We start from the raw sequence: 25,948 nt of genomic DNA, 5'->3' as shown, positions 1-25,948 counted from the left end.
GTCTAAAAGTCTTTGCTATACCCAAGGTCATCTATGTTTTCTTCTGTTACCTTCTCGGAGTTATATTTTACATTTTATATTAGGTCTGTGATCCATTTTGAGTTGGTTTCTGTAAAAGGTGCAAGGTCTGTGTCTAGACGCATGTTTTTTCATGTGAATGTGCAGTTGTTCTAGTACCATTTGTTGAAGAAACTCTGTTTGCTCCATTGTGTTGCCTTTGCTCTTTTGTCAAAGATCAGTTGACTATATTTATGGGGTTCTACTTCTGGGCTCTCTATTCTCTTCCACTGATGTATTCTTTCCCCAGTACCACGCTGTCTTGATTACCGTAGCTTTATAGTAAGTCTTGAAGTCAGGTAGTATCAGTCCTCCTCCTCCATTCTTTTCCTATCGTGTTGGAAATCTTGGGACTTTGTCTCTTCACATAAACATTAGAATCAATTTGTTGATTTCCACAACACATTTTGGTTGGGATTGCATTGAATTTATAAAGTTGAGAATGACAAAACTGAGTTTTCCTATCCATGAACATGGAAAAACCATTTATTTAGTTCTTTGATTTTGTTCATCAGAGTTTTGCTTTTTGGGGGTTTTTTGTTTTGTTTTTTTAAACTATTTTTTTAAAGTTTACTTATTTATTTTGAGAGAGACAGTGTGAGCAGGGGAGGGGCAGAGAGAGAGAGATGGAGAGAGTGAATCCCAAGCAGGCTCTGTACTGCCAGCACAGAGCCCTATATGGGACTGAAACCCACCAACTGTGGGATCATGACCCGAACCAAAAGTTGAACACTTAACTGACTGAGCCACCCACGTGCCGCCATTCATCAGAGTTTTGAAGTTTCCTTCATTTGGATTGTACATATTTTGTTAAATCTATACCTAGATATTTCTCTTTTGTTTTGGGTGCTAATGTAAATGACATCGTGTTTTTTAAGAACCAGGATTTTTTTTTTTTTTTTTAATGTTTATTGGGGCACTGGATTACTCAGTCAATTGAGTGTCTGACTTTGGCTCAGGTCATGATCTTATGGTTTGTGGGTTTGAGCCCCATGTTGGACTCTGTGCTGATAGCTCAGAGCCTGGAGCTTGCCTCAGATTCTGTGTCTGCCTCTCTCTCTGCCCCTCCCCTGCTCACGCTGTATCCCTTTTTGTCTCTCAAAAATGAATAAATGTTTAAAAAAAATTTTTTTTTAAGTAAAATGTTTATTTTTGAAAGAGAAAGCATGGAGGTGGGGGCAGAAGATCTGAAGTGGGCTCTGTGCTGACAGCAGAAAGCCCAGTGTGGGACTTAACTCACAAATCGGAGACCATGACCTAGGCCAAAGTCGGATGCTTAACTGACTGATCCACCCAGGTGCCCCACGAACCAGGATTATTAAACATGTTCCTCAACATGACTTGATGTAGCAGGTCTGACATTTTGGAAGCCATTGATCTCATCCAGCATCCTCATTTTATTTTTTTATTATTGTTTTCATTTGAATATGGTGATACATAATGGTACATTAGATTCAGATGTACGACATAGTGATTCAACAAGTTTATACATTATGCTATGTTCACCACTGCATCCTCGTTATCAAATGAGGAAAATGAGGCCTAAAATAATTACTTATTTCAAGAGCACACAAGGACATACTACTCTGTAGTACCACCATTTTTATTCTTTCTTTGGCACTAATTTGGTACTCTGGGAAGTATTTTAGTGATTAAACAAGGAGGGACTTGAAAGGAATATATCCGAGAAACCACACTAACCTTGTGATTGTTGCTTTTTAAAATGAATTTGTTTTCTTTTCATAATTAAAGTGGTGACACTGACATACTGAATCATCTGCTTGGAGATACTGTCCTACTAAATCATTTTTATAATAAACCCAGTCACTTGGGGCCTGGTGCTTAGCTAGGAAGAGAGTGTATGGCTTAGGAATGATTCCAAAGCCCAGAGCTCTTAATGTCCGTGTGCCATGGTTGGAGAGTCTTCTTTGTAAACTGATTCGCCAAAGGGCCTTTCAAAAGGTGGTAGGAGACGACAGGGCCCTAAGGAATTTTACCGAGGGCCTGCTCTATCAACATCTAGGAACTCACTGCTGTTTATTTTTGGCTTTCCTTCACCTTTTCTCTTACTTTCTCTCATTTTGCCTTTCCTTTACCTCTTTCCTCATGTTTGCCTTTCTGTCTCTCCTCGGCTTTTCTTTTTTCAACTACTCCTTTGTGAGTACATGTTTGTGTTTTCTGTCCTCCTTTCAGTTTCTTGCTTCTCTTCTCCTCTAATTAAACATGATTTGAAATCAATGTTTTAACTTTATCACTCAAGCTAATATTTATCTTAGTGTCAATATGTCACATCAACTAAAGGTGACTGTTGTTTAACCAATTCCTTATTCTTAATTTCAACATATTTTTTATAATTAATGCTTTGTCGAGCAGCCTTTTACATATGCCTTTTAGTTAGTTATCAGGTTGGAATGCTTTGTTGATTATTTTCTGTTTTAGGTTTGTAGGTGTAGGAATTTAATAACCTCTGTTTCTCTAAGGGGGGAAACCTTGTGTTACATTTGACGTATCAGGATTCGCAACAGAAGACGAAGCTTTCAGTAATGCTTGCATTTTCAGTCTAGAAATGGCATCCTGAGCATTGTCCATACTAGTAGTTTTTTCTGTTGCTTTTAACAATATTTCATACTGTCTTTCACAGTTTTTTCATATTGTTTTTAGCAATCTATTCTTTCTTGTAAAGTACTTAGAAAATCATTTTTATATCATATCATGTTTAAGGCATATATATTACTATAGATGTGATATATACACACATACATATAAATACAAATTGTTACAATTCAGTCCTAGTGCTATTATGTAGACGAAGACACAGAAGGTTTTCAGGTTAGAGGTGGAGGTGTGGGCCATCGTGACCCAGAGTGGAGTATGAGGCCCAAGTGAGGTGAGGAGAGCATCCATGCAAGTTGGGGGCAGTCCATTGTAGGGAGATGGGGACTGAGAAGGGTGAGGAGGGCAACCACATAACACAGGGTCGGTAGCCCAGAATAGGGAATTGAAGCGGGGAGCAGCCCAGCATGGAGAGTTGGTACCCTAGCAGAATAAAAGGGTCATCTGTACGTTAGTGGAGTAGGGGGAAGTATGGGTGTCACAGCCTGAGCTGAGGGTGTCCACATAGTGTGGGAGCAGTTTGGGTAGGGAGTCTGGGGCTGAGGCTAGCATTCCTGAGGAAAGGCAGCCTGGAGAGGGATATTAGAGCCAGAGCAGGGTGAAGGGGGTATTCATACAAAGGGATGACCCATATGGGATGAGGAGGGGTTCACATAAGATCAGCCCAGGATGGGAATCACAGTTCAAACAGGGAAGGAAGGGGAGAAGGGTAGAAAAGGATGTGGGAGATTGGTTACATTCAGGAAGCTTGATCAGATAAGTGAATATAATAACGGGAGGCAGGTTTCTCATTGTTGGAGAAAGGAGTTACCAATGCAGGAGGGAAAACTAAAATGCATCTTGTGTTGTTGGTATTGAACTGGAAGTGTCAGTGTGAACTGATAAACATTCAACACATAAACAGGAGTAGAAGAAATAGGAGATGTAAATGGGTATTTACAGGTGTGTGTGTGTGCGTGCGCACCTATGTATGCATATATTGGCAACTGTCCACTGAGAGGGTTTAGGAACAACAGTCCAAAAGCAATGAACACATCTACTGTGCAGGTCTTGGCCTTTAAACACCATTTTCCACTGAAGAAACCAGGGCTCCCTATTTCAGGACTGGGCAGGGAAAGTACCAGATGAACCTGGAACATCTTGTGCAGAAAGCTTGTCAAAAGAACATCTTAAATCAAATGATCAAACTGAACATTATTCATGATGGGACAAAACAAAATTGTGAGCCACTCAGTAAAATACAATGAAGATGCAGCATCACTTCAGTGATATTCCTGCCAAAGAGGCATAACTTGAATCTAATCATGAGGAAACATCAGACAAACCCAAATTGCGGGACATCCTACAAAATAACTGTCCTATACTTTTGAGAAGTGTCAAGGTCAAGGAAAGTCTGAGAAATTCTTCCAGGCTGAAGGAAACTAAAGAAACATAACTGCTAAATTCAACACATGATTCTGAACTGAGTCTTTTTTATAAAAGGCATGTTGGAACAAGTGGTGAAACTTGAATGAAATCTGAGAACCAGTTGGTAGTGATGTGTTGGTGTTAATTTCTGCATTTTGATTGATTGTGCTGAAATTATACAGGATTGTATATGTTATATGTATTATATATATTTTTATAGGATAAATACACTCAAGTATTTAGGAGTGATGGGACATTAGGTCAGCAGTTCTCAAATGATTCGGGCAACAAAAATGTTCTCTTTTACTTCCAACTTTTTGTGTAAGTTTGTGAATATTTCAAAGTAAAATAGTCTTTTAAAAGTGATGGTCATCTGGAACTAATATTCTAAAACATTTGAATCAGGGGCACCTGGCTGGCTCAGTCAGTGGAGCATTTGACTCCTGATCTCGGGGTTGTGAAGTTCAAGCCCCACGTTGAGTACAGAGATTACTTAAAAGTAAAATCTTTTAAAAAATTAAATATTTGAATCAAACTTTTTTTTTTAATATTTATTTATTTTGAGAGAGAGCACATATGCACATGCGAGTGGGAGGACCAGAGAGAGAGGATTCCAGGCAGGCTCTGTGCTGTCAGCGCAGCCCAACGTGGGACTCGATCTCACGAACCTCAAGAACATGACCTGAGCCGAAATCAAGAGTCAGACGCTTAGCCCACTGAGCCATCCAGGCGCCCCTGAATCAAGCTTTAAATGACTACCATAGCTTTTAGGATAAAATCAAAGGTTGATTTGATCTGTGTAGAGATTATTAAGACAAAGATTGTACTAAATCTGGAAGAGATATGGAGAGGCTAGATTATCAAAGCCTTGAATTCCAAACTAATAGGTTTGGACATGATTCTGTAGCCAGAGGAATTAGTGGGCAGGGGTTAGGTACTGGTTCTCCAGAAGAGGGGTGAAGCACTCTTTTTGGACCATTTACCTGAGTAACCAAACCTAAGCCTTTTTAGGTTATGTTTTCATGAGTTTGCATTCCAAACCATGAGAATTGGAAGGACAAATCCTTGTTGGCACAGAGATAACAACCCAGACTGCTTGTTTACGGCAGATTTGAATGTAAACTTAAGGCCTTTCCTGAGATTCTATGGCTGGTTCCTTTTTTTTAAGTATTTGTTTTGAGAGACAGAGAGCACAAGCTAGCCAGCGAGCGAGAGCACATGCACCAACAGGGGAGGAGCAGAGAGCAATGGAGAGAGAAGATCCCAGACAGGCTCCGTCCTGTCAGCACAGAGCTCCATTGGGGGCTTGATCTCCCAAACCATAAGATTATGGACCCGTGAGAGTACGACCTGAGCCCCAATCAAGTGTCAGGTGCCCAGCCGACTGAGCCACCCAAGCGCCCCTAAAGATTTTATTTTAAGTAATCTCTACACCCAGTGTGGGGCCCAAGATCAGCAGCCACATGCTCCACCGTCTTAGCCAGCCAGGCACCCATCTTTTTTTTTTTTTTTTTTTTTTTAATGACATGTGTGTAAAACTTGGGACACCGTCACCCCAGTCTTTGTCATTTGAATGAAATAACCCACACTCTTAAAACATCATGGTTCACCTTACCAAGTCTGTTAGTCATTTGTTGCAACATCTCTAAGGTGCCTGGGTGGCTCATTAGGTTAAGCATCGGACTCTTGTTTTCAGCTCAGGTCATGGTCCTGTGGTTCTCGAGTTTGAGCCCCAAGTTGGGCTCCACACTGGCAGTGCAGAGCCTGCTTGGGATTCTGTCTCCCTCTCTGCCCCTCCCCTACACACACATGCGTGTATTCTCTCCCTCTCCCACCCTCCCTCTCTCCCTCTCCCCCTGTCTCTCCAAGTAAATAAACTTTAAAAGAAAGGAAGGGGGGTCGCCTGGGTGGCTCAGTCGGTTGAGCGTCCAACTTCAACACCGGTCATGGTCTCACAGTTTGTGAGTTCAAGCCCCACATTGGGCTCTGTGCTAACAAACAGCTCAGAGCCTGGAGACTGCTTCAGATTCTGTATCTCTCTCTCTCACCCTCCCCTGCTCATGCTCTGCCTCTCTCTGTCTCTCAAAAATAAATAAATGTTAAAAAAAAATTTTTTTTTTAAATAAAAGAAAGGAAAGAAACATCTCTAGGCCCCCCCTATTATCCACAGTCTATAAATGCAGATCCATGTTGGGGTGCCTGGCTGGTTCAGTCAGTAGAGCATGTGACTCTTGATCCCAGGGTTGTGAGTTTGAGCCCCATGTTGGATGTAGAGATTACTCGAAAATAAAATCTTTAAAAAAAAATGTAGATCCGTGTTATATAAATTTATTTTTTAAAAATAGAGCCTAATTGTTTAGGGTATGGGATTCTAGAGTTGTTATACCTAATTTTTTTTTTAATGTTTATTTTATTTTTGAGAGAGAGAGCACGGGGGAAGGGCAGAGAGAGAGGGAGACAGAGGATCTGGAGTAGCCTTTGTGCTAACAGCAGAGAGCCTGATGGGACATCAAACTCACGAACTGTGAGATCACTACCTGAGCTGAAGTCAGATGCTTAACCAACTGAGCCACCCAGGTGTCTCATTATACCTAATTTTTATCTACTATTACTATTTTTTTTAAGTGTTTATTTTGAGAGAGGGAGGGAGAGCACAAGTAGGGGAAGGGCAGAGAAAAAGGGAGAGAGAAAATCCCAAGCAGGCGCCCCACTGCCAGCACAGAGCCCAAGTCGGGGCCTCATCCCACGAACCGTAAGATCATGACCTGAGCTGAAATCAAGAGTCAGACACCGAACCAACTGAGCCACCCAGGCACCCCTATCTTCTATTATTAATAAATCAAGTAGCCATTAAAAAGTTAACGGTATAAAACAAGTGTAGATTACTTTAGTCGTTATAAGAAATTAGCATATATTTTAGTTAGTTAAGTTAATATAACATGAACATAACAGAATCAGACAGTACTAAATTCTAATCCTTGTTTTGCTATTGACTTGCTGGGTGTTTGTCATCAAGTTAATTCCTTCTTTGAGCTTTAGTTTGCTCATCCATAAAAATTGGAGTTAAACTAGATCCTCTAAGTGTAGTAATTTAAAAAAAATTTTTTAATCTCAATCTGCATTAAGGAATACATTTTAAACTGTGACCCAGTATATACTCCCCTCAGTATGTCTGTGTTTATGAATCAGCCTCTTCTATATGTGACATTATCTTTTCTATATATTTTTTAAATTAGGGTAAAATTTACATAATATAAAATTCACCATTTTAACCATTTTAAAAGATGTACAATTCAGTGATTTTTAGTACATTCACAGTGTGTGTGATCATCACCATGATCCAATACCAGAATATTCTTGGCACCCCCAAAAAGCACCTTCCTACCCATTTAGCAGTCAGTACTTTTTCCCTGCTTTCCAGCCCCTGGCAACCATAATGTACTTACTGTCTCTGTTGGGAATAAAATTGTACAATATGTGGCCTTTTGTGTCTGGTTTCTTTTGATTAGCTTAATGTTTCAGGCTTCATCCTTGTAACATGTATTAATACTTGATTCGTTTTTAACACTGCTACAAAGATTTGTGTACAAGGTTTTGTTTGAACACCTGCTTTCGTTTCTCTTGGGTATATATCTAGGAGCAATCTAGGATTGCTGGGTCAAAGAGTAACTCTAACCTTTTGGGGAACATCCAGACTTTTCCATAGCAGCCACATCATTTTATATTTCCACCAGTGATGTTCAAAGGTTCCAATTTTTCCACATCCTCACCAGCACCCCTTATTTTCTGTGGTTTCTTTTTTTTCCCCACTAGTAAGTGGGAAGCAATATCTAATTGTTTTGATTTGCACTTCCCAAATGATTTATGATGCTAAGCATCTTGTCCTGCGCTTATATCATCTGAAAAGAAATGTTTATTCAGGGCCTTTGCCCAGTTATTGGACTCTTTGTGTTTTTGTTGTTGAACCGTAGCTTCTTTTTCTGGATACTGGATCTTTATCAGGTATATGATTTGCAAATAATGCCTCCCACTGTTGGTTTTATTCTCATTTTCTGGATACCATCCTCTGATGTACAAAAGTTTCTAATTTTTAAAAATTTTTAAATGTTTATTTGTTTTTGAGAGAGAGAGAGAGACAGGAGGGACAGAGAGTGAGGGAGACACAGACTCTGAAGCAGGCTCCAGGCCTGAGTTGTCAGCACAGAGCCCAACACGGGGCTCAAACTCAAGGACTGTGACATCATGACCTGAGCCAAAGTCAGATGCTTAATTGACTGAGCCACCCAGGTGCCCCTAAAAGTCTCTAATTTTTATGGAGTTTATTTTTTCTTTGGTCACTTGTGCTTTTGGTGTCATATCTAATAATTCATTGCCAAATCCAAGGCCATGAAGATTTACCCCTGTGTTTTCTTCTAAGAATTTCATAGTTTTAATTTTTACATTTGACTCTTTGATCCATGTGGAGTAAATTTTTGCATCTGGTATAAGATAAAGGTCTGCCTTCATATTTTAGGTATGGTTATCCAGTTGTCCCATCATTTTTTAAAAGATTTAATTTCTTTTTTCTTCTGTACGAGCCATACTTTTTTGCTTGTTTTCATGCTTCATAATTTCTTGTTGAAAACTGGACATTTGAATATTATAATGTGGTAACTCTAGAAATTAGATTCTCCCCCTGGGGTTTGCTGTTGCTCCTTGTTGTAGCTGTTTGATGAATTTTCTGAACTGATTTTGTAAAGTCTGTATAGTTTGCCGTACGTAGCCACTGAAATCTCGGTTTCGTTAGCTTGGCGATTCACTAATGATTTTGGTAGAGATTTTCTTAATGGCTTGTGATTAAAAGAAAAACTCCTGGTCTTTGCAGATTTGCTCTGTGTGCGTGTTGGGTCTGTCTCTGCCTCTCAGCCAGGCCGTTTACAACTTTGCATTAGCCTTCACTTCTTGCTTGTGCACAGGTTTGAGCCTGTGCAGGTCAGCAAGAGGAGAGCTTAGGGCCTTCTCAGGGCTTTTCTGAGCATGTGCCCAGACACGGGCATGCAAATGGCCTTCTAGAGTCCTAGGAATATGTCAGCTTTTCGATGCCCCTTTTCTCCAAATTGTCTCATTCCCCAGCTTTCCTCACAAGCTTTTTGGTTTGTCTGTGGTTTGCTCCAACTGCCATCCCTTGCTCCAGACAGCAGAGGCTAATGCATTTGCCTTTAAATGTTGTAGACCAATGTCTCTGCCCTGGAAGCGTTCCCAGTTAGGCAAAGTAAAGTCCATCCCTTTAAGCTCATCCTTCAGGGAGCCACCAGACAGTTAAAAACCCCCACAGTTCTTTGAGAATAAGGAGTAAGGTCCCTTCTGCTCCCTCTGGTACCAGGAACCTATCCTGGGGATGTGGGCCATTGTCTTCAAAGCTACTGCTGCGTGAGAGACGGAGCCAGGGTAAGTTAAGACGCTACAGAACTCTGTAAGATTCAGGAGGGTTCGTTCCTCATTAAGCATTTGCCTAGCTGCTATAAGCTTCTGATTGGTTTCTAGAGTTCTGACAAAGTTGGTTCTGTCAGTTTTGTCACATAATTCTCTGCTCTTGTAGAGGGACAGCCTTTTAGTATTCCCTCCTCTTCCATTTTTGCTGATGAGAAAAGTTTTTTTCTCTGTATTTTTTCATGTAAGCCACAGCTCATTACTGAGTTAGGATCTCCAGTTTAAAAACACTGGTCTGATATCCTTGCTATGTTAAAAATATATGAACTAGGGGCGCCTGGGTGGCTCAGTCGGTTAAGCATCCGACTTTAGGTGAGGTCATGATCTCGCAGTTTGTGGGTTCGAGCCCCGTGTCAGGCTCTGTGCTGACAGCTCGGAGCCTGGAGCCTGCTTCGGATTCTGTGTCTCCCTCTCTCTCTCTGCCCCTCCTATGATCATGCTCTCTCTCTCTCTCTCTCTCTCTCTCCCTCTCTCTCAAAAAATAAGCATTAAAAAAAATTTTTTTTAAATATCAGCTAAACAAGTAGAGGATTTCCATTCTAAGAGCGTGTTGATTAACTGTATTTATTCATACTTTAACAAAGGAGTCTGAAAATACAACCAAAGTGATTGGTTCTCCCAGCCTTCAGATACATTGGCAAAATTGTGGTCACTTCTCACCGTGTTACTAGGAAATCCAGACAAGTTTCTGAACAGGATCCCTACTAAAAATGTATTCACCTGTACAAAGTCCTTGGATTTCGGGATGTATTATGCAATTACTTCTTAGAATGATGTTTGACCACAGACCCTCTTGTTCCTCTGCTTCAGCTTTGGGACATCCGGAAGAAAGCAGCCATCCAGACATTTCAGAACACCTACCAGGTGTTAGCTGTGACCTTCAATGACACAAGTGATCAGATTATTTCTGGGGGAATAGACAATGATATCAAGGTATGTTCAATGTTTGTGTTACATTTCCCTTTCACCTCTCTTCACTCTCAGAGGTAATGTTTTCAAACTTCTGAGATTTTGGTAGCTTTCCACTTTGTACCAACTACAAGGAGGATAGTAAGTTAAATCTTGTTTTCCTTCTGTCCTGTCTTCATTGACAGAAGTCAAAGGTTGCATTACAGCTCATGTAAATGCCATCAGGGACCAGACAGTTAATGTGAATTGTGAAACCCCGTGTGTGGATTCTGTGAACACGAAGAATGCATTCCCTGCCTAAAGACATTTGCATACTTTTTTTTTTCCCACTGTGATGGCCTGATGAGATAACACTGAAGCAGTTTGTGATTCTCAGCTCCAATCTCTCAGCATATCTTTCTTTTTGAGACTGTGGAAAGGAAGTTTTGGGGGAGTCCACAGCTAAGAATGAGGGAAGTGATGATGTCATAGAGAGTGGCAGTAGTCCATACAGCAGTACAGTGTGGCTCTGGCTTTTGAGTAATTGACTTGGATTCTAATCCCAGTTCTATCATTTTCTAGTTTTTTATGACTCCAAGTTGTTTAAGTTCTATAAGCCTCTCAACAGTAACGAGAACGTCTACCTTCTAGGGTTGTTGTGGGGATTAAATGAACCTAATGCATTAGAGCACCTAGCAGTTTCTGGACACAGCAAATGCCAGTAGAAGGGAAGTGTTTTGGGGGGCTACCCAATTTGCGTCTGTCTTTACCTGTTGGCTTCCTTAAATATGTCAAAGATTTTGACCTTACTTTCTGTTGTACTGTTAGAGTGGTAACTGGTGAGTAAATATTCAGCTTCCTGTGTTGTCACCGCCTAAAACTTGTGCTGTGTTCCCATCCCTCCTTGCCTCCTTCGCTGTTACAGTGGATGACATGTGCTTGCTTTTGTCTAAAGGTAGTCCCTTCAGCAGAAGGATTTCATCTCCTTTTCCTGTCTGGGCCTTCATGCCATCAGTTTTCTCAGATGGTGTGTTTTCTTTCTTTCTTTCTTTCTTTCTTTCTTTCTTTCTTTCTTTCTTTCTTTCTTTCTTTCTTTCTTTTAATGTTTATTTTTGAGAGAGAGAGAGAGAAAGAGACAGAGTGTGAACAGGGGAGGGGTAGAGAAAGAGGGAGGCACAGACTGTGAAGCAGGCTCCAGGCTCCAAGCTATCAGCACAGAGACGGACGCGGGGCTCAAACCCACGAACTGCGAGATATGACCTGAGCTGAAGTCAGATGTTTCACCGACTGAGCCACCCAGGCACCCCCGCTTCCATGACTTTAATTGTCATCTCTGTGCTGATGACTCCATATTCCTGGCCCAGATCTTCAGCTCCAGACCCCTGTATACGACCAGCCCCTCAGAAGTCCCCACTTGGATATCCCACAATACTTGAAAATTGACCACTTCCAAAATGTAACTTCCCATCCCTTTTCTATCATATAACTTGTATGGAGAATATGGAATCCGGGCACAGGAACTTAATTAGATCATCTTAATAGCTAATGCAGTGTTTCCCAGAGAGAAGTTTGGGAGCCCATTAGCTTTAGAATCACTAGAGGGCATCTTCTATACCTGACAGTAGGTTTGTGTCATTAAGGTATTGTAATTTTCATACTTTTAAAATTATTATTGGGGTGCCTGGTTGACTCAGTCAGTAGAGCATGCGACTCTTGATCTCAGAGCCGTGGGTTCAAGCCCCCCCCATGTTGAACATATAGCTTACATCAAAAAAAGAAAAAATTCCCATTAAAAAAAAAATAATACATTACTATTAAAGTTTACACATGGTGAAATTAACTTTGTACAATTCTGTGAATGTTTATGCTTGCATAGATTTGTATAGCTACCACAAACAAGGTTCAGAACAATTTCTATCACCCCCAAAATTTATAGTGCCCTCCTGTATTCAAACCCTCTTTCCATTCCTAAGTCCTTGCAACCATTCTTTGTCATATAGTTTCTTTTCTAGAATATCATACAAATGGAATCATACAGTATGTAACCTTTTGAGACTGGCTTCTTTTACTTAAGGTCTGAGAATTTGATGCCCTCATCTACACTGAGGGGATAGACTCGTTTAAGAATAATACTCTTGTGCCAGTAAGGCCTTCTCACCACATACAGTGTGACTTTTTCCATACTCTTTATCCTAGCCTATTCCTGGGTCTTCTATAAACAGATATTTTAAATGTATGCTATAGTCCTTAAGGGATACTTGGTTCCTTTTTAGGATTTGAAGGTTTTCCATGTCCTCTCAGACACACACCATATGTTATTCCTTCTCTTAGGGTAGGTGGTTTCTACAGATAGCTAGTCAATCATACCGGTTTTATTCTGAAGGCTGAACTTATCTTATATAGAGAATGTGTAAATAAAGACCCATAAGTACAGCAGTTACATATATCACTAGCTTTTTTCTTTTCCTTATTTATTTTTTTACTTTATTTTATTTATTTACTTTTTAATTTTTTTTAATGTTTATTTTTGAGAAAGAGTGCAAGCGGGGGAGGGGCAGAGAGAGAGAGGAAGACACAGAATCCAAAGCAGGCTCCAGGCTCTGAGCTGTCAGCACAGAGCCCAATGTGGGGCTCGAACTCACGAACGGTGAGATCATGACCTGAGCTGAAGTCCACTGCTTAACCGACTGAGCCACCCAGGCGCCCCATATTTTAGAGAAAGAGAGTGTCAGTAAGGGAGAGGGTTAGAGGGAGAGAGAGAAGCCTAAGCAGGCTCTATGCTCAACACGGAGCCCAACACAGGGCTCGATCCCACGACCCTGGGATCATGACCTGAGCCAAAATCAAGAGTTAGACACTTAAACCGACTGAGCCACCCTGGTGCCCCTCACTGGCTTTGTTCTAAAAGAATGTCCTTCATGTTTCTTTGAGAAGTCCCCTGATTCTGGTTTTGTATAATTTAATGAACTAGTTCCTGGTTATCATATGTGGGTTTTCCCCCCCCTTTTTTTTGTAAAGTTTATTTATTCATTTATTTTCTTGTAATCTCTACACCCAACAGGGGGCTTGAACTAACGGCCCCAAGATCAAGAGTCACATACTGCTGCCACTGAGCCAGCCAGGTGCCCCAGTGCTACGTATTTTTACATCGTAGCTTTCTAGTCTTTATCTTTTAAACTAGCGTATAGACATTCAGATTTTTCTGCCAGTGCTTTGTTTTCAGGAATTTTTTTTTTAGGTTTATTTATTTTGGAGAGAGAAAGGGAGGGAGGGAGGGAGAAACAAGTGAGGCAAGTGCAGAGAGAGAGAGGGAGACCCAGAATCCGAAGCAGGCTCCAGGCTCTGAGCTGCCAGCACAGAGCCCAGCGCAGAGCTCGAACCCACAAACAGATCATGACCTGTGCTGAAGTCGGATGCTCAACTGACTGAGCCACCCAGGCACCCCAGGAAATTTTTTTATTAGAAGGTACACAGTATTCCAAAAGCTTAGAAAAGCTTTCTACCCTGTTATACTGTTTCCAGTATGAAAACTCATAGTCTTGCTGCCCACCAATCAGATGCCCAAGCATTCACTGAACAATTGATTTGGGATTTGCGAAATGTCTTGCTTAAATTAGTGCTACTTTCTACAGCAAATCTGGATATGTGTTGGCTGTGCACAACGTGTACATGCCTCAAGAAGGAAGGTCTGGAAATGGCACCCAAGTGCTATGAGGGATGGCTTTGCATTCTCTCCTAACAAGCTGAAGACTTCAACAGTGTCTTCCCTGAAGAGGAGGAGCAGTAGCTTGAACAAAAGACGTCAGCCATTTCAAGCTTTCCTGATTATTGAGGCAGCAAGCACCTGACACAAAAATGATTGTATATAAAGTGTGTTGGGTTCCACACATGAGTGAGTTATTGATGGGGAAAGTGGAGTTGTCTGCCTTCTGCATTGCTTTGACATGCAGCACCAAACTCATTTCTAGATAAGGGAAGTGCCTTGCTTAAATAGGCAGCAAAAACATTTTTTTTCCCACTCAGAAAAACTACATGGCAGTATTAGATCAAATTTGGAGGAAATTCTGTGTAATACCAATGACCTTACCAAAATTGCTGTTCTTTTTTCCATATGACATTCCAGACCATTGCTATTGGCTTTATTTTTTTTCCACATAGTTGCAGTCTGTGTAAATATAAATGCTATTTTGTATCTTCTTTATTAGCTTAATAGCTTATTATTGGAACATTTTTCCATTTGGTCCTCAGAGTTATTTTTAGAGGTTGCTTAATAATAGCTACCAATTATTGAGGGCCTGCTGCATACCAGGCATCTGCTGAGCATTCTATTTGAGCCATAAGAGGTAAATGTTGTTATCCCCATCTTACAGACCAGAAACAGGCTCAGAGAGGGTTAGTGGCCCAATAAGACAGAACTCTTAGGACTGGGTCAGTCTGACCCTAAATCCTCAGTCTCTCCACTCTGCTGTACCGTCTCTAGCAAAGTCCCGTGCTGTTGCAATGTGTTCATGGGCTGTAACTTAATGAACCATTTATATTCCCTGTTTGATGTTAGGTTATTTTTAGCTGAACTGTTTCTTCTACGTTTCCTACCCAGGCAACAGTGAATCTGCAGTTCATTTTTCTTTTAATAAATATGCTTTTCTGTAGTGTGTGTGTCTGTGTGTGTCTGTGTGTGTGTGTGTGTGTGTGTGTGTGTGTGTGTGTGTGTTGTGTACCTGTAACATTAAATGAAAATTTTTAAGCGTGTATATTTCTGTGTATTATCTTAAGATACATTTACATGTAATCATAATGCTCTTTTCAAATGACATGTTCACTTGTTTTTCTGTAGTTTGTTTTTTTTTTTAAGTTTATTTATTTTGAGAGAGAGCGTGCATGCGCGTGCGTACGCATGATTGGGGGAGGTGGGGAGAGGTGGGTACAGAGAGAATCCCAAGCAGGCTCCATTCTTTCAGCACAGAGCCTGATGCAGGTCTCATCCTCACGAACTGTGAGATCATGCCCTGAACCAAAATCAAGGGTCAGATGCTTCAACTGAGCCACCTAGGTGCCCCTTCTGTAGTTCTAATAGTTTAAATTGCTAAGAATCATAGTTGAAGCATTTTAAATGCTACTTAGTTTTTTAATTTCTAATACATTTTGTTATGATTTGAGAACAGTCTCTGTAAATTTTATTAATTTTTGTTAAACATAAGTTTTGACATTTATTAGCCTTCTGGTCAGACATAGCACTTTTGACTCCCTTTTTAGAAAGACAAGAGTTTTTTTCCTCTTTGACAGAAATCCTCTATTTTGTGCTAAAGTTATACTTGGCCCACAGCCAGATTGAGAAGGGTTACCAGTTTCTCCAGGCCATTGAGTCTTTAGTAAAAACTCTGTTTCTTTGCTATTCTCAATTTGATTTCTGGGAGCAACTTTTTTGTTTTTATAGGTCTGGGACTTGCGCCAAAACAAGCTCACCTACACCATGAGAGGCCATGCAGATTCAGTGACGGGCCTGAGTTTAAGTTCTGAAGGCTCTTATCTCTTGTCCAATGCAATGGACAATACAGGTAACATTGAAAAGGAAAGCTCTCCAAGTGCCCAGTCACTGTGGACCCTAAAGAAAGTGGGCATTGGGTGGTAGAAATTGTGCTGGGATAAATGTGGATCCAAGGAAAGAGTCAAAAGTGGCTCGCAGGTTTCTACCAGGGCAGTTAGGAAAACACATTGTAACAGAAAAAGCTTTAAAAGATATGGTCAAGAAGCCAGGATTCTGGTCCCAGATCTGCCATCTAATCCCTGAGCAACTTGACACAAGCTTTTAAGACCCATTTCAGCGTCTGGTGTGCTGCGGATGTAGGCAGCATACTAGAAACTCTTGGTGATCATTAGTTTGTTGAGAAACGTGAGTCTGCAGATCCATCCAAAGCAGTTCGCAAGCATTTCAGAGAGCACCGAGCTTGGCTGGTCAGCAGAGCTGTGGGTAGAACTGTGCTCTTTCTGCCAGCGCGTCTGTCCTCCTCACTTCAGAGCACTGACTGGTGTGACAAGAGGTCCTCATTACGACATCGCAACATTCCACATTCACACAAACACTCTCCTCTGCTTGTTTCTGAGTTGCTATGTGGGAGGATGGGTTTACTATAGCAAAAAGGAGAATGGAGTATATGCTTTGTGTTGGGAGAGCTTAGAGATGCCCCTCTGGTGTACAAGTTCATAGGCTTGTCAGGAACTGAAATGCTTTCACTGACATTTTGTAAAACAAACAGAGCCTAGCATTCAACGGGTTCTTGAATGAATGAGCACCCTTATTTTCTGACTGTCCTCAACTCAGTAGCAAACTTTCATGCATACCTTCACCTTTCTGTGCCTGATTTCAAGGACTGTTTTGTTTTTCACACTCAATTAAAATGACATGGTCACTTGAATTCCACTATAGTTATAACGTTTGTTAACAACTGTAGCCACTGCTTACCACGCATGTTTATATCCTGATCGTGATGTGTTTACCATTGACTAATTGTAGCAGTGTTCGCCCTATATAAGGAAAGATGAGATTCCCTGAATGGTTAGTAAAATAATAAGAATTTTTATTATGGCTGTATGATAAAATTTACAAAATCCTTTTGTTTATTGCCTCCACTCTCTTAGAGCCCTGTCCCTTGTATCCTGAAAATACTCATGAAAAAGTAAAAGAACAGATGGTATTCTCATTTTACAGAGACAAAACACAAAACACAAAAACTCACTTTTTACCTGATATCACCCATACATATAACAGAGCTAGAATGAGAATCACAGCTCACTTTTTCTAATTCTTAGTATGGTACTCTCTGGATATATTTCCTTGTTCAAGTTCAGACTGTCAGGTGTCCCTGTGAGCAAAGTTAGAAAAGGTCAGTCCTGGGTTTGGTTTTTGTAGATGATTGTCACAGTAGTCCATGGTATTTAGAGTGTCATGTTTAAGGCTTTGTTAGATGTGACTTTTTGGGTTGGCAAGAGAAATCCTTTGCAAATGTTTGGTGAAATTAATGTCACACCCACCTACTTTCTGTTGCAGACCCCCAGCTATGTGTTTGGCATTTCCCCTTCCTGCCTCCTCAGCTTTCCTCTGTGCCCTTAGTCACTGTTCATGGAATTTGTATGCATTTCATTTCTGTTAGAAAAAAAGAGAGAGAGAGCCTTCCCATGTACCTTCTACCGTGTTGGCCCTCCTTCGTCCAGGAAACAGCATCTGTCATTGACATGACACTGACTTCGGGTGGGTTCTCAGGAGGCCTCCAGCTGATAACATGTTTTGCTCCGTTTGCAGTGCGGGTCTGGGATGTCCGGCCATTTGCTCCCAAAGAGAGGTGTGTGAAGATATTTCAAGGAAATGTGCACAACTTTGAAAAGGTGAGTCCTGCATGGCTAAAGAGTTTTACTGTCCATTTGACTCGGAGATACATTTAAGGTGGTGCCAAGGCCGATATTTATATATATCAAATCATTATGTTGTACACCTAAAACTAAAACTGTGTTATATGTCAGCTATATCTCAATTTAAAAAAAAAAAAAAAGTGGTGCTAAGGATAGAGGGCAGTAGCTCTACTAAGAAGGGGCTATATTCCAGTGAACACTGTTCTCCATCAAAACCATTCTTGCCAGAAATAAAACTAATGGAAGCATAGGGAGGAAGGCAGTTACATAGATAGACGGTGGTGTGACCGCCTTCAAATTTAAGACTTCTGACTTCAACGAGATAGTCTTAACCTCCTTTTCATTCCTTGGAAACTTTGACCCTCTTGGGTCAGTGTTACATATGGGACTCAGGCTTCCTGTCTGTTACTCAGGTGGCTTCCCTCACCTTCCCAGTGACCCACTGTTAGAGCCCTGAGAATACATCCCTTTCCTCAGTAAGGACCATGGCCCAGATTTTGAGAGAAATTTTTCTTAAATCTCAAGTCCTAGGTCAGCTCTTGATAGCAGCTTTTTCTCCAGATACTTTGTTAATAATGAGACTAATGTTTTTCTTTTGAGAGTCTGTATGATTCAGTTTCACTTTATATTTAAAAATATATTTATTAATGTTTTCTTTATTTTTGAGAGAGAGAGACAGAGAGGGAAAGAGGATCCAAAGTGGGCTCTGCACTGACAACAGAGAGCCCGATGTGGGGCTCAAACTCATGAACCATGGGATCATGACCTGAGCCAAAGTCGGACGCTTTAACTGACTGGGCCACCCAGGCGCCCATTCAGTTTCACTTTATAAATCAAATCTTGTTTTTTGTTGGATTTGGTTTTATTTTTATTTTCCTTCAAAATGAAATTATTAGTGAGGATCGAGATCAGTGAGCACAGAAAACCTTCATTTGTAGGCAGAACAACATTTTGTTCCCAGGTCCACTCTAATTTACTGTGAATGAAGCATTTTCTACAGTTGGTTTGAATGTTGTATGAAATAAAGTATGCTGTCTTAGGCCACACAATATAAGATGATTGCTGATCATCTTTCTGGGGAGACTAATTGAAACTCTGCTTAAGAAATTTAAAGTTTTGGGGCGCCTGGGTGGCGCGTCGGTTGAGCGTCCGACTTCAGCCGGGTCACGATCTCGCGGTCCGTGAGTTCGAGCCCCGCGTCGGGCTCTGGGCTGATGGCTCGGAGCCTGGAGCCTGTTTCCGATTCTGTGTCTCCCTCTCTCTCTGCCCCTCGCCCGTTCATGCTCTGTCTCTCTGTCTCAAAAATAAATAAATGTTAAAAAAAAATTTTTTTTTTAAAGAAGAAATTTAAAGTCTTTTGGTGATTCTGTAGTCCAGTAAAGAGGGGTGTGGTGCATTAATCACTGTATTCATTGAATTCCAATCTTTATAGAATCTCCTGAGATGTTCTTGGTCACCTGATGGAAGCAAGATAGCAGCTGGTTCAGCTGACAGGTAAGGATTACCGGGTGTGCGGTGAAGAATGATGGAGCTCTACAGGTGCCTGCTTGTGTCTAATCCATTAAGTGCAGATGGCAAGCCAGCACGGACGTAGAGTTACAGCCGTGCTCAGCGATGAAGCCAGATGCAGTAAGAAGGGCCTAAGGATCATGTCAGACAAACACAGCTTCTCTGCTCTCTATGGATACCTTTTTGACCTGGAAGGTAAACAGTTTTTTTCAATTCTGTTGGATTCCTTTTGCCATCAAAGTGAAATTAGACTCCTAATCTAGCTCCAGTTTCCCTCCTCAGATTCTTCCGCGGCGCTCCAGTTCGCTCAAATGCATGTTGTGTCCTCTCCTCCCTCACCATCGCCCCGGTGCTTCACTCACACAGAACTCTCCCTGTTCTTACATCCCTCGTGCCTCCAGGCTTCTCCTAGCCCCTCTTCTCCATTTTCCAGATTTCTGTGTCTCTCTATGAATCACCTCTGTGTTATGTCTGTAAACTTCCCTGGTCCTCTCTCCCTTTCCTCTGGGGTATGACTAACTGCTCTTTACTCTGCACTGTAGTCACACCTTATACATCAAACCTTTCTCAGCATCCAACACGTCTTACCGTGAGATAAACAGAGTGGGGCACCCTCACCTAATTATTTGTTCCTAGAGGTCAGGAAATGAGTCTTAGTCGTCTCTGAACCCAGAGCAGTATTTGACCTGTTCTAAGCACTTAGTGAATCTTACATGAATGAATTCCTAGCTCAAGGATGGCAGTCAGATTTTACTCTACATATCAGCTCAGCTATTGGTAATGGCTGCCTGTGTTGGGGGTGATTCAGAGCTGGGTGTGGGCTCAATAGGAAAAGTACCATGATTGCTAGATGAGGGTTGTGTCAACATGTGAGCTCGGTATTTTCCACCCCTGAATTCAGAGACCATGAGACTTTCTTAGCTGTCACTTTAAACTGGCTCAGCCATTCGGTGATGAATTAGAAAGAGAAGGGAGAGAATTCTTCTATCAGACCCTGCTGTTTAGTATATCTATGGTGACCCGCACTTAGGACGGGGTCAGAGGCGGGGGTGTGGGTGCCCATGCCAGACTAATGGGCCACAGATGTGGAGTGGTGAAGAATGTTAAGGCCCTCTGATGGCCGACTCTGGCTTTAACTTCCACTGAGAGATGTCTTAACCCTTTTTAGCTTAACCCCATCTTTCTCTCCGTTGAGAGATTTTCCTACTACCGTACTAAAACAGGCACCATCTTACAAACATGAAGCCTTTTGTGGCATAGCTTGGACTCTTCAGCATGTTCCAGGGTTTTCTTCTCTATTTGGGGCCCTACCACAGCCATAGAAAAGCCTCATGTTGTTGGTCTGTCCTACACCTTGTTGCTTGTGGACAGTGCTGAACATACCTGAAGATTCCAGAGTCCACTTTTTTTCCCTAGCAAGTTTCATACTGAGATAAAAGGCCAAGTACTGGGGTGTTTTCTGGGGGTAAAAGGTCCAGGCCATCAGTGCCACATTGATGGTTTGTAACCCGTTGGTGTAGAGAGCTGCCTTGCAGAGGAAATCTAAGGGATTTTCAGTAGTCAGGTTACTAAAGAAGACCTTAAGAAACAGGTCCACAGCCTAAGGTATCTTGCATTCTAACAGAGTAAGAACGATTCAAAGTGTTTTTACATAATTCTCAACAGAGATCTCTTTTTTTACGTAGTTAAGCTTTTAAATGATATTTGCCTAAGCTTTTCTTCTGAGCAGTTTGTTTCTGACATTGGTCCTTTCTGACTTTCAGTGTCCTCTCTTCTTCTTTCCCTCCCCACTGTTCCTTTAAACCTTACATGCGGGAAGCATGGCCCTGGTCTGGGCACAGCCCGTGTATCTACCTGCTGGGGTTGGCCAGATTTCACAGGCCACCTCGCCAATTAGCCCCAAGTCAACAAGCAACTCTGTTATATAAGGAACCTGGTTCCTGCCGAATGTTCCCGTGCCAAAGTAAGGAGAGGACAAGGAACCCCTCTAAATTTAGCACCTAATTGGCAGCCATGGAGAGTGAGGCCTTCAAGTAAACCCTTGGAGATCTGGGGTTCTGCTGGCTTTTATGTGCCTGGGAAATGTATCCTTCTCAGAAATTTGCTTTTTAGCTTGGCCTGGATTTGGCACATTTCCCCTCTCTACTCGCAAATCACCTACCGCCTCACATTCAAACTCGAAACCCTTCAACAGTTCCTATCCAGGACTGTGGGAAGACTGGTCAGTCTGTCTGCCATGAGTGAGTTAGTCAGCCTCCTGACTTCATGTTCTTCTGTTTTGATAATAAATGTCCTCATCATAACAACAGCTGTCATGTGTGTGCCAAACACTGTGCATATATTATCTCCTCTTTTCTCTCAACCAAGCTGTGAGATCAGTATAGTATCCATCATCACAACTAAAGAAAGAGAAGCTCAGAGAAGTTAAATATTGTCTAAGCTTACTTAGTGATTAAACAGTTGCATGAGACTTGAGCCCAGGTCTTTTGGAGCCCAGAGCTCATACACTTTGTTACTCTGTCATATCTTCCTGGGCTGGGTTAATGAGGACGTTATTTGTGCACAGCAAGAACGAACACAGTAGGGAGAGCGGGAACATCGGAGCCAAAAAGTCTGGAGACAGATGGGCTTCCTGCTTCCCTTCCATCTTGCTTGGAACTTTTATTAAGTTCCTATGGAGCCTAGCACTTGAGAACTAAACAGGGTAAATAAGCTCGTGTTTAGTTGTATTTTAAACCACAAATGTGATGTTACATCAACACCAGGCATTTTATTTTATTTTATTTTATTTTATTATTTTTTTATGTTTGTCTTTTTTTTTAAACGTTTATTTATTTTTGAGAGAGAGAGACAGAGTGCAAGTGGGGGAGGGGCAGAGAGAGAGGAAGACACAGAATCTGAAGCAGGCTCCAGGCTCCGAGCTGTCAGCACAGAGCCCGATGCGGGGCTCGAACCCACAAACCGTGAGATCATGACCTGAGCTGAAGTCAGGCACTTAACAGACTGAGCCACCCAGGCGCCCCTATGTTTGGTTACTTTTGAGAAATAGATAAGAGACAGAGCACGAGCAGGGGAGAGAGAGGGAGAGACAGAATCCGAAGCAGGCTCCAGGCTTTGAGCTGTCCCACAGAGCCCAACACGGGGCTCAAACCCATGGACCATGAGATCATGACCTGAGCTGAAGTTGAACACTCAACTGACTGAGCCACCCAGACACCCCAGCACTAGGCATTTTAATATCAAGTGCTGGTAACTGTACCTACCCTTTTAGATGTTGACTGAACAAAACAAATATGCAAGTAATGTTTATAACCTGCTTGAAAACCACCAGCCCTTTAAATTTACCCACAGATTATTTTTGCATGGGCATGTGAAGATAATGTCTCTTTATTTTACCCTTCAGCCCCAAAATAACCCAAGCAAGGTTGAAGGTCAAAAGAACTTCCGAGGGGCGAGAGGAATTAGAAGATGTTTGAGGGTGGTAAGAGAAAGGAGATTACTAGAATATATTAAGAGTTCTGATTGTAGGGGCACCTGGCTGACTCAGTCAGTGGAGCATGTGACTCTTAATCTCAGGGTTGCGAGTTGAAGCCCCATATTAGGCATGGAGCCTACTTTAAAAAAAAAAAAGTTCCAATTTTAGTTCTGCCTCTGATGAACTGTGTCACCTTGGAAGAGTCACTGTACCTTAATTTTCTTATCTGTAAACTGAGTTTTGACCAGCTGGTCTTGGAGTTCCCATGAATTCAGGGCAAGATTGGGTCAAGTCTGTATTTGGTGTGTGTTATACTGCAGAAATTTCCTGTCCCTTCTCTCAGCTCTGTGATTTGAACGCAGTCCTGGGAGGCTCACATGGGCCCGCACCCTAGGCTCCCAGCCTGCTGAGAATTGCGTTAGCTTTAAGACATCCTAGATGCCTATCAGATGCCCTTTGAAGATTTCTGTGTGGGGACCGTAGGAAAAACGGTCTTCCTCCATGTTCTTTCCTATTTCAAAAGCTTACGTTTGAAATACAAGGAATGCTTATAGTTGTAGCTGTTCCAGTTTCTCTATTCAGTTGCTCAAGGGTCCATCCGTTATTCAGAATCTGTATTTCTAGTCTGTAAACACCAGAACACAGTTCAGTAAATATGGGGTGGATGAATGAGTAAATTGTTGCTTCCATCTCTGTTAAAAAGCTGTGCCTCTACCCTACCCTCAGCTCTGGGAAGTTTTAACACTGCTCTTCATGATACCTTGCAGGTTTGTGTATGTGTGGGATACCACAAGCAGGAGGATTTTGTATAAGCTGCCTGGACACGCTGGCTCCATCAATGAAGTGGCTTTCCACCCCGATGAACCCATCAGTAAGTCTGTCCCGACTTTGGGGAAAGGGAAACTGGGGGAAATCTCCCTCAAGGGGCCCTGCAAATACAAAGGCAGAAGTGGATGTCTGTTTTATGTGAATTTCCTTGTTGTCTTTATGGCTGTGCATTGACAGCCTCAGCAGTGTTTTAAGTGATGAAGTCAAGAGCAATGTTCCATTTTCCAGTGACTCTCAAAAGAAGACTGGTTAATCTATTTCTAGTTCTCTTGAGTTTACTTGCTTCAAGTCTGTGTTTCAGTTACACGTTTGGGTAAAAGAATAATGTTTCTTAATGTTCAGATATAAATTGCAGCTTATGTTATATTGGCTAGCTAATTAAACAATGAGCCTTGAATTAAAGGAGAAAGTATAACTTTCTCCAGGGCTAAATAGAACCAGCAGAAGCACATTTACAAAATGACTGGCACAGACGTTGATTCTTCTGGAGATTGGCTGAAAAGGTCTTTTCAATTTGTTTTTTTTTTCAACGTTTTTATTTTATTTTTGGGACAGAGAGAGACAGAGCATGAACGGGGGAGGGGCAGAGAGAGAGGGAGACACAGAATCGGAAACAGGCTCCAGGCTCTGAGCCATCAGCCCAGAGCCTGACGCGGGGCTCGAACTCACGGACCGCGAGATCGTGACCCGGCTGAAGTCGGATGCTTAACCGACTGCGCCACCCAGGCGCCCCTGAGAAGGTCTTTTCATAGGGTGTGGCTGAAGAGGGACATTGGGGTTTAGACCCTGATAGATGCATTTCCCATAGCACAGTCCACCCTTGTGGTTGGTTTCAAGAGGACTTGAACTGGGGCACCTGGGTGGTTCGGTCAGTTAAGCGTCCGACTTTCGCCCAGGTCATGATCTCGTGGTTCACGAATTTGAGCCCCACGTGGGGCTCTGCTGACAGCTCGGAGCCTGGAGCCTGCTTCGGATTCTGTGTCTCCCTCTCTCTCTGCCCCTCCCCCGTTCTCTCTCTCTCTCTCTCTCTCTCTCTCTCTCTCTCTCTCTCTCAAAAGCAAATAAAACATTTAAAAAAAAAAAGGCGGACTTGAACTAAAAAGCCAGGCTACAGTTTTCCTGTGAATGGTGTTGGAGAGGAGGGGAATTTAAGCTAAATCCAATGGCTCTTTTTACCAAAATTGGCTCTTGACACAAGAGCCCTTGAGCACCAAGTCTCCTTGAGCCTTCATTAGCTCCCCTCATCTCATCTTCTCTGTTCTTCTCACCTCAGTTCTGTCAGCGTCCAGTGACAAGAGACTGTATATGGGGGAGATTCAGTGAAAACACAGAATGGAAGACTCCACCGCTGCTTGGCCTTGAGACCTCAGACTACAGAAGCAGCATCGAATAGTGCCCAGGCCAGCATCCTACCTGCAGACGAAGATCATTCATAGCAAAAGGCAAGGAGGATGTGGCCATATCCCAACCACCACTGGTATCCCATTTTACCAGGATGATTAAGGCAAGCTTACAGTGGCCTCTAAAAACCACCTGCCAGATTTCAGGGACTGTTTGGTTTTTGCCTCCTTTTTTTTTTTTTTTTTTTTTTTTTAAATAAGATTTCTTCAAAGAGACAGACATTGGTTGGTTTGCAGTTTCCTGTCTTCTAATCCAGGCTGAAAACAGGAAATGTGACTGAAATTTGTTTGTTGGGTTTTGTTTTTTTTTTTAATTCAATAACTGGCTTGTATGATATTTTCTTTCTGTGTTTCTCTGAGTCGTTTTGTATTAAAAACCAAATAGATGCCTTTTTACAAGAGCCATGTGGATTGGATTTATTGCTGTCTTTTCTTTGAAGCTTGATGGCTGTAAATCTGAGCAGGGCATGATGTGGCCAAGGGATACAAGGCATACAATCCATTTGAACTTACAGGATGCTGTTTACAGGGATGTTTAGAGGTTTTCCCCCCTTCTCATGTTTCTTGATTTACTCCCGTGAAGATTTATTCCCAGAGAGTATCCATAACGAATGCTTTCTCTCCTACTTAGAGACTAGCAGTCAAAAGGTAATAAGGTCTGAAAGAACCTAGTTTTTGTGTACTTTTACATGATCTTTAATGAACAGGATCTACTTCGACTCTGCCTTCTGCCACAGTTCTGAGCAGCAGCCCCTACAGTCAGGGCTCCTGAAGCGGGCAGACAGATGTGGGCAGTCTCAGCCAGTAGCAGTGATGGGCTGGAACACTGCACCGGTCTCCACTCAGAAGGAATACATGAAGGTTTTGGCGTAACTGGACCATGACGTTGCCTGAGACC

At 42.0% G+C, this 25,948-nt stretch overlaps 1 protein-coding gene across 1 annotated transcript in view; it reads left to right on the top strand.

The window, feature by feature from the left end:
- Window positions 1–25,451, top strand: part of SNRNP40 (small nuclear ribonucleoprotein U5 subunit 40) — a 33,546-nt gene extending 8,095 nt beyond the window's left edge. Inside the window, exons 5-10 of the mRNA XM_027059832.2 lie at window positions 10,357–10,479; window positions 15,869–15,989; window positions 17,732–17,814; window positions 19,271–19,332; window positions 23,590–23,693; window positions 24,924–25,451. Coding sequence (XP_026915633.1) covers window positions 10,357–10,479; window positions 15,869–15,989; window positions 17,732–17,814; window positions 19,271–19,332; window positions 23,590–23,693; window positions 24,924–24,973 — 543 coding nt within the window. The 3' untranslated portion in view covers window positions 24,974–25,451. The remainder of the gene's footprint in view (window positions 1–10,356; window positions 10,480–15,868; window positions 15,990–17,731; window positions 17,815–19,270; window positions 19,333–23,589; window positions 23,694–24,923) is intronic.
- Window positions 25,452–25,948: the final 497 nt, after the last annotated feature.

This window comes from Acinonyx jubatus, chromosome C1 (assembly GCF_027475565.1).
Source record: "Acinonyx jubatus isolate Ajub_Pintada_27869175 chromosome C1, VMU_Ajub_asm_v1.0, whole genome shotgun sequence".
In the NCBI taxonomy this organism is placed as follows: Eukaryota; Metazoa; Chordata; class Mammalia; order Carnivora; family Felidae; genus Acinonyx; species Acinonyx jubatus.
This window is presented reverse-complemented; position numbering and strand designations above follow the sequence as displayed.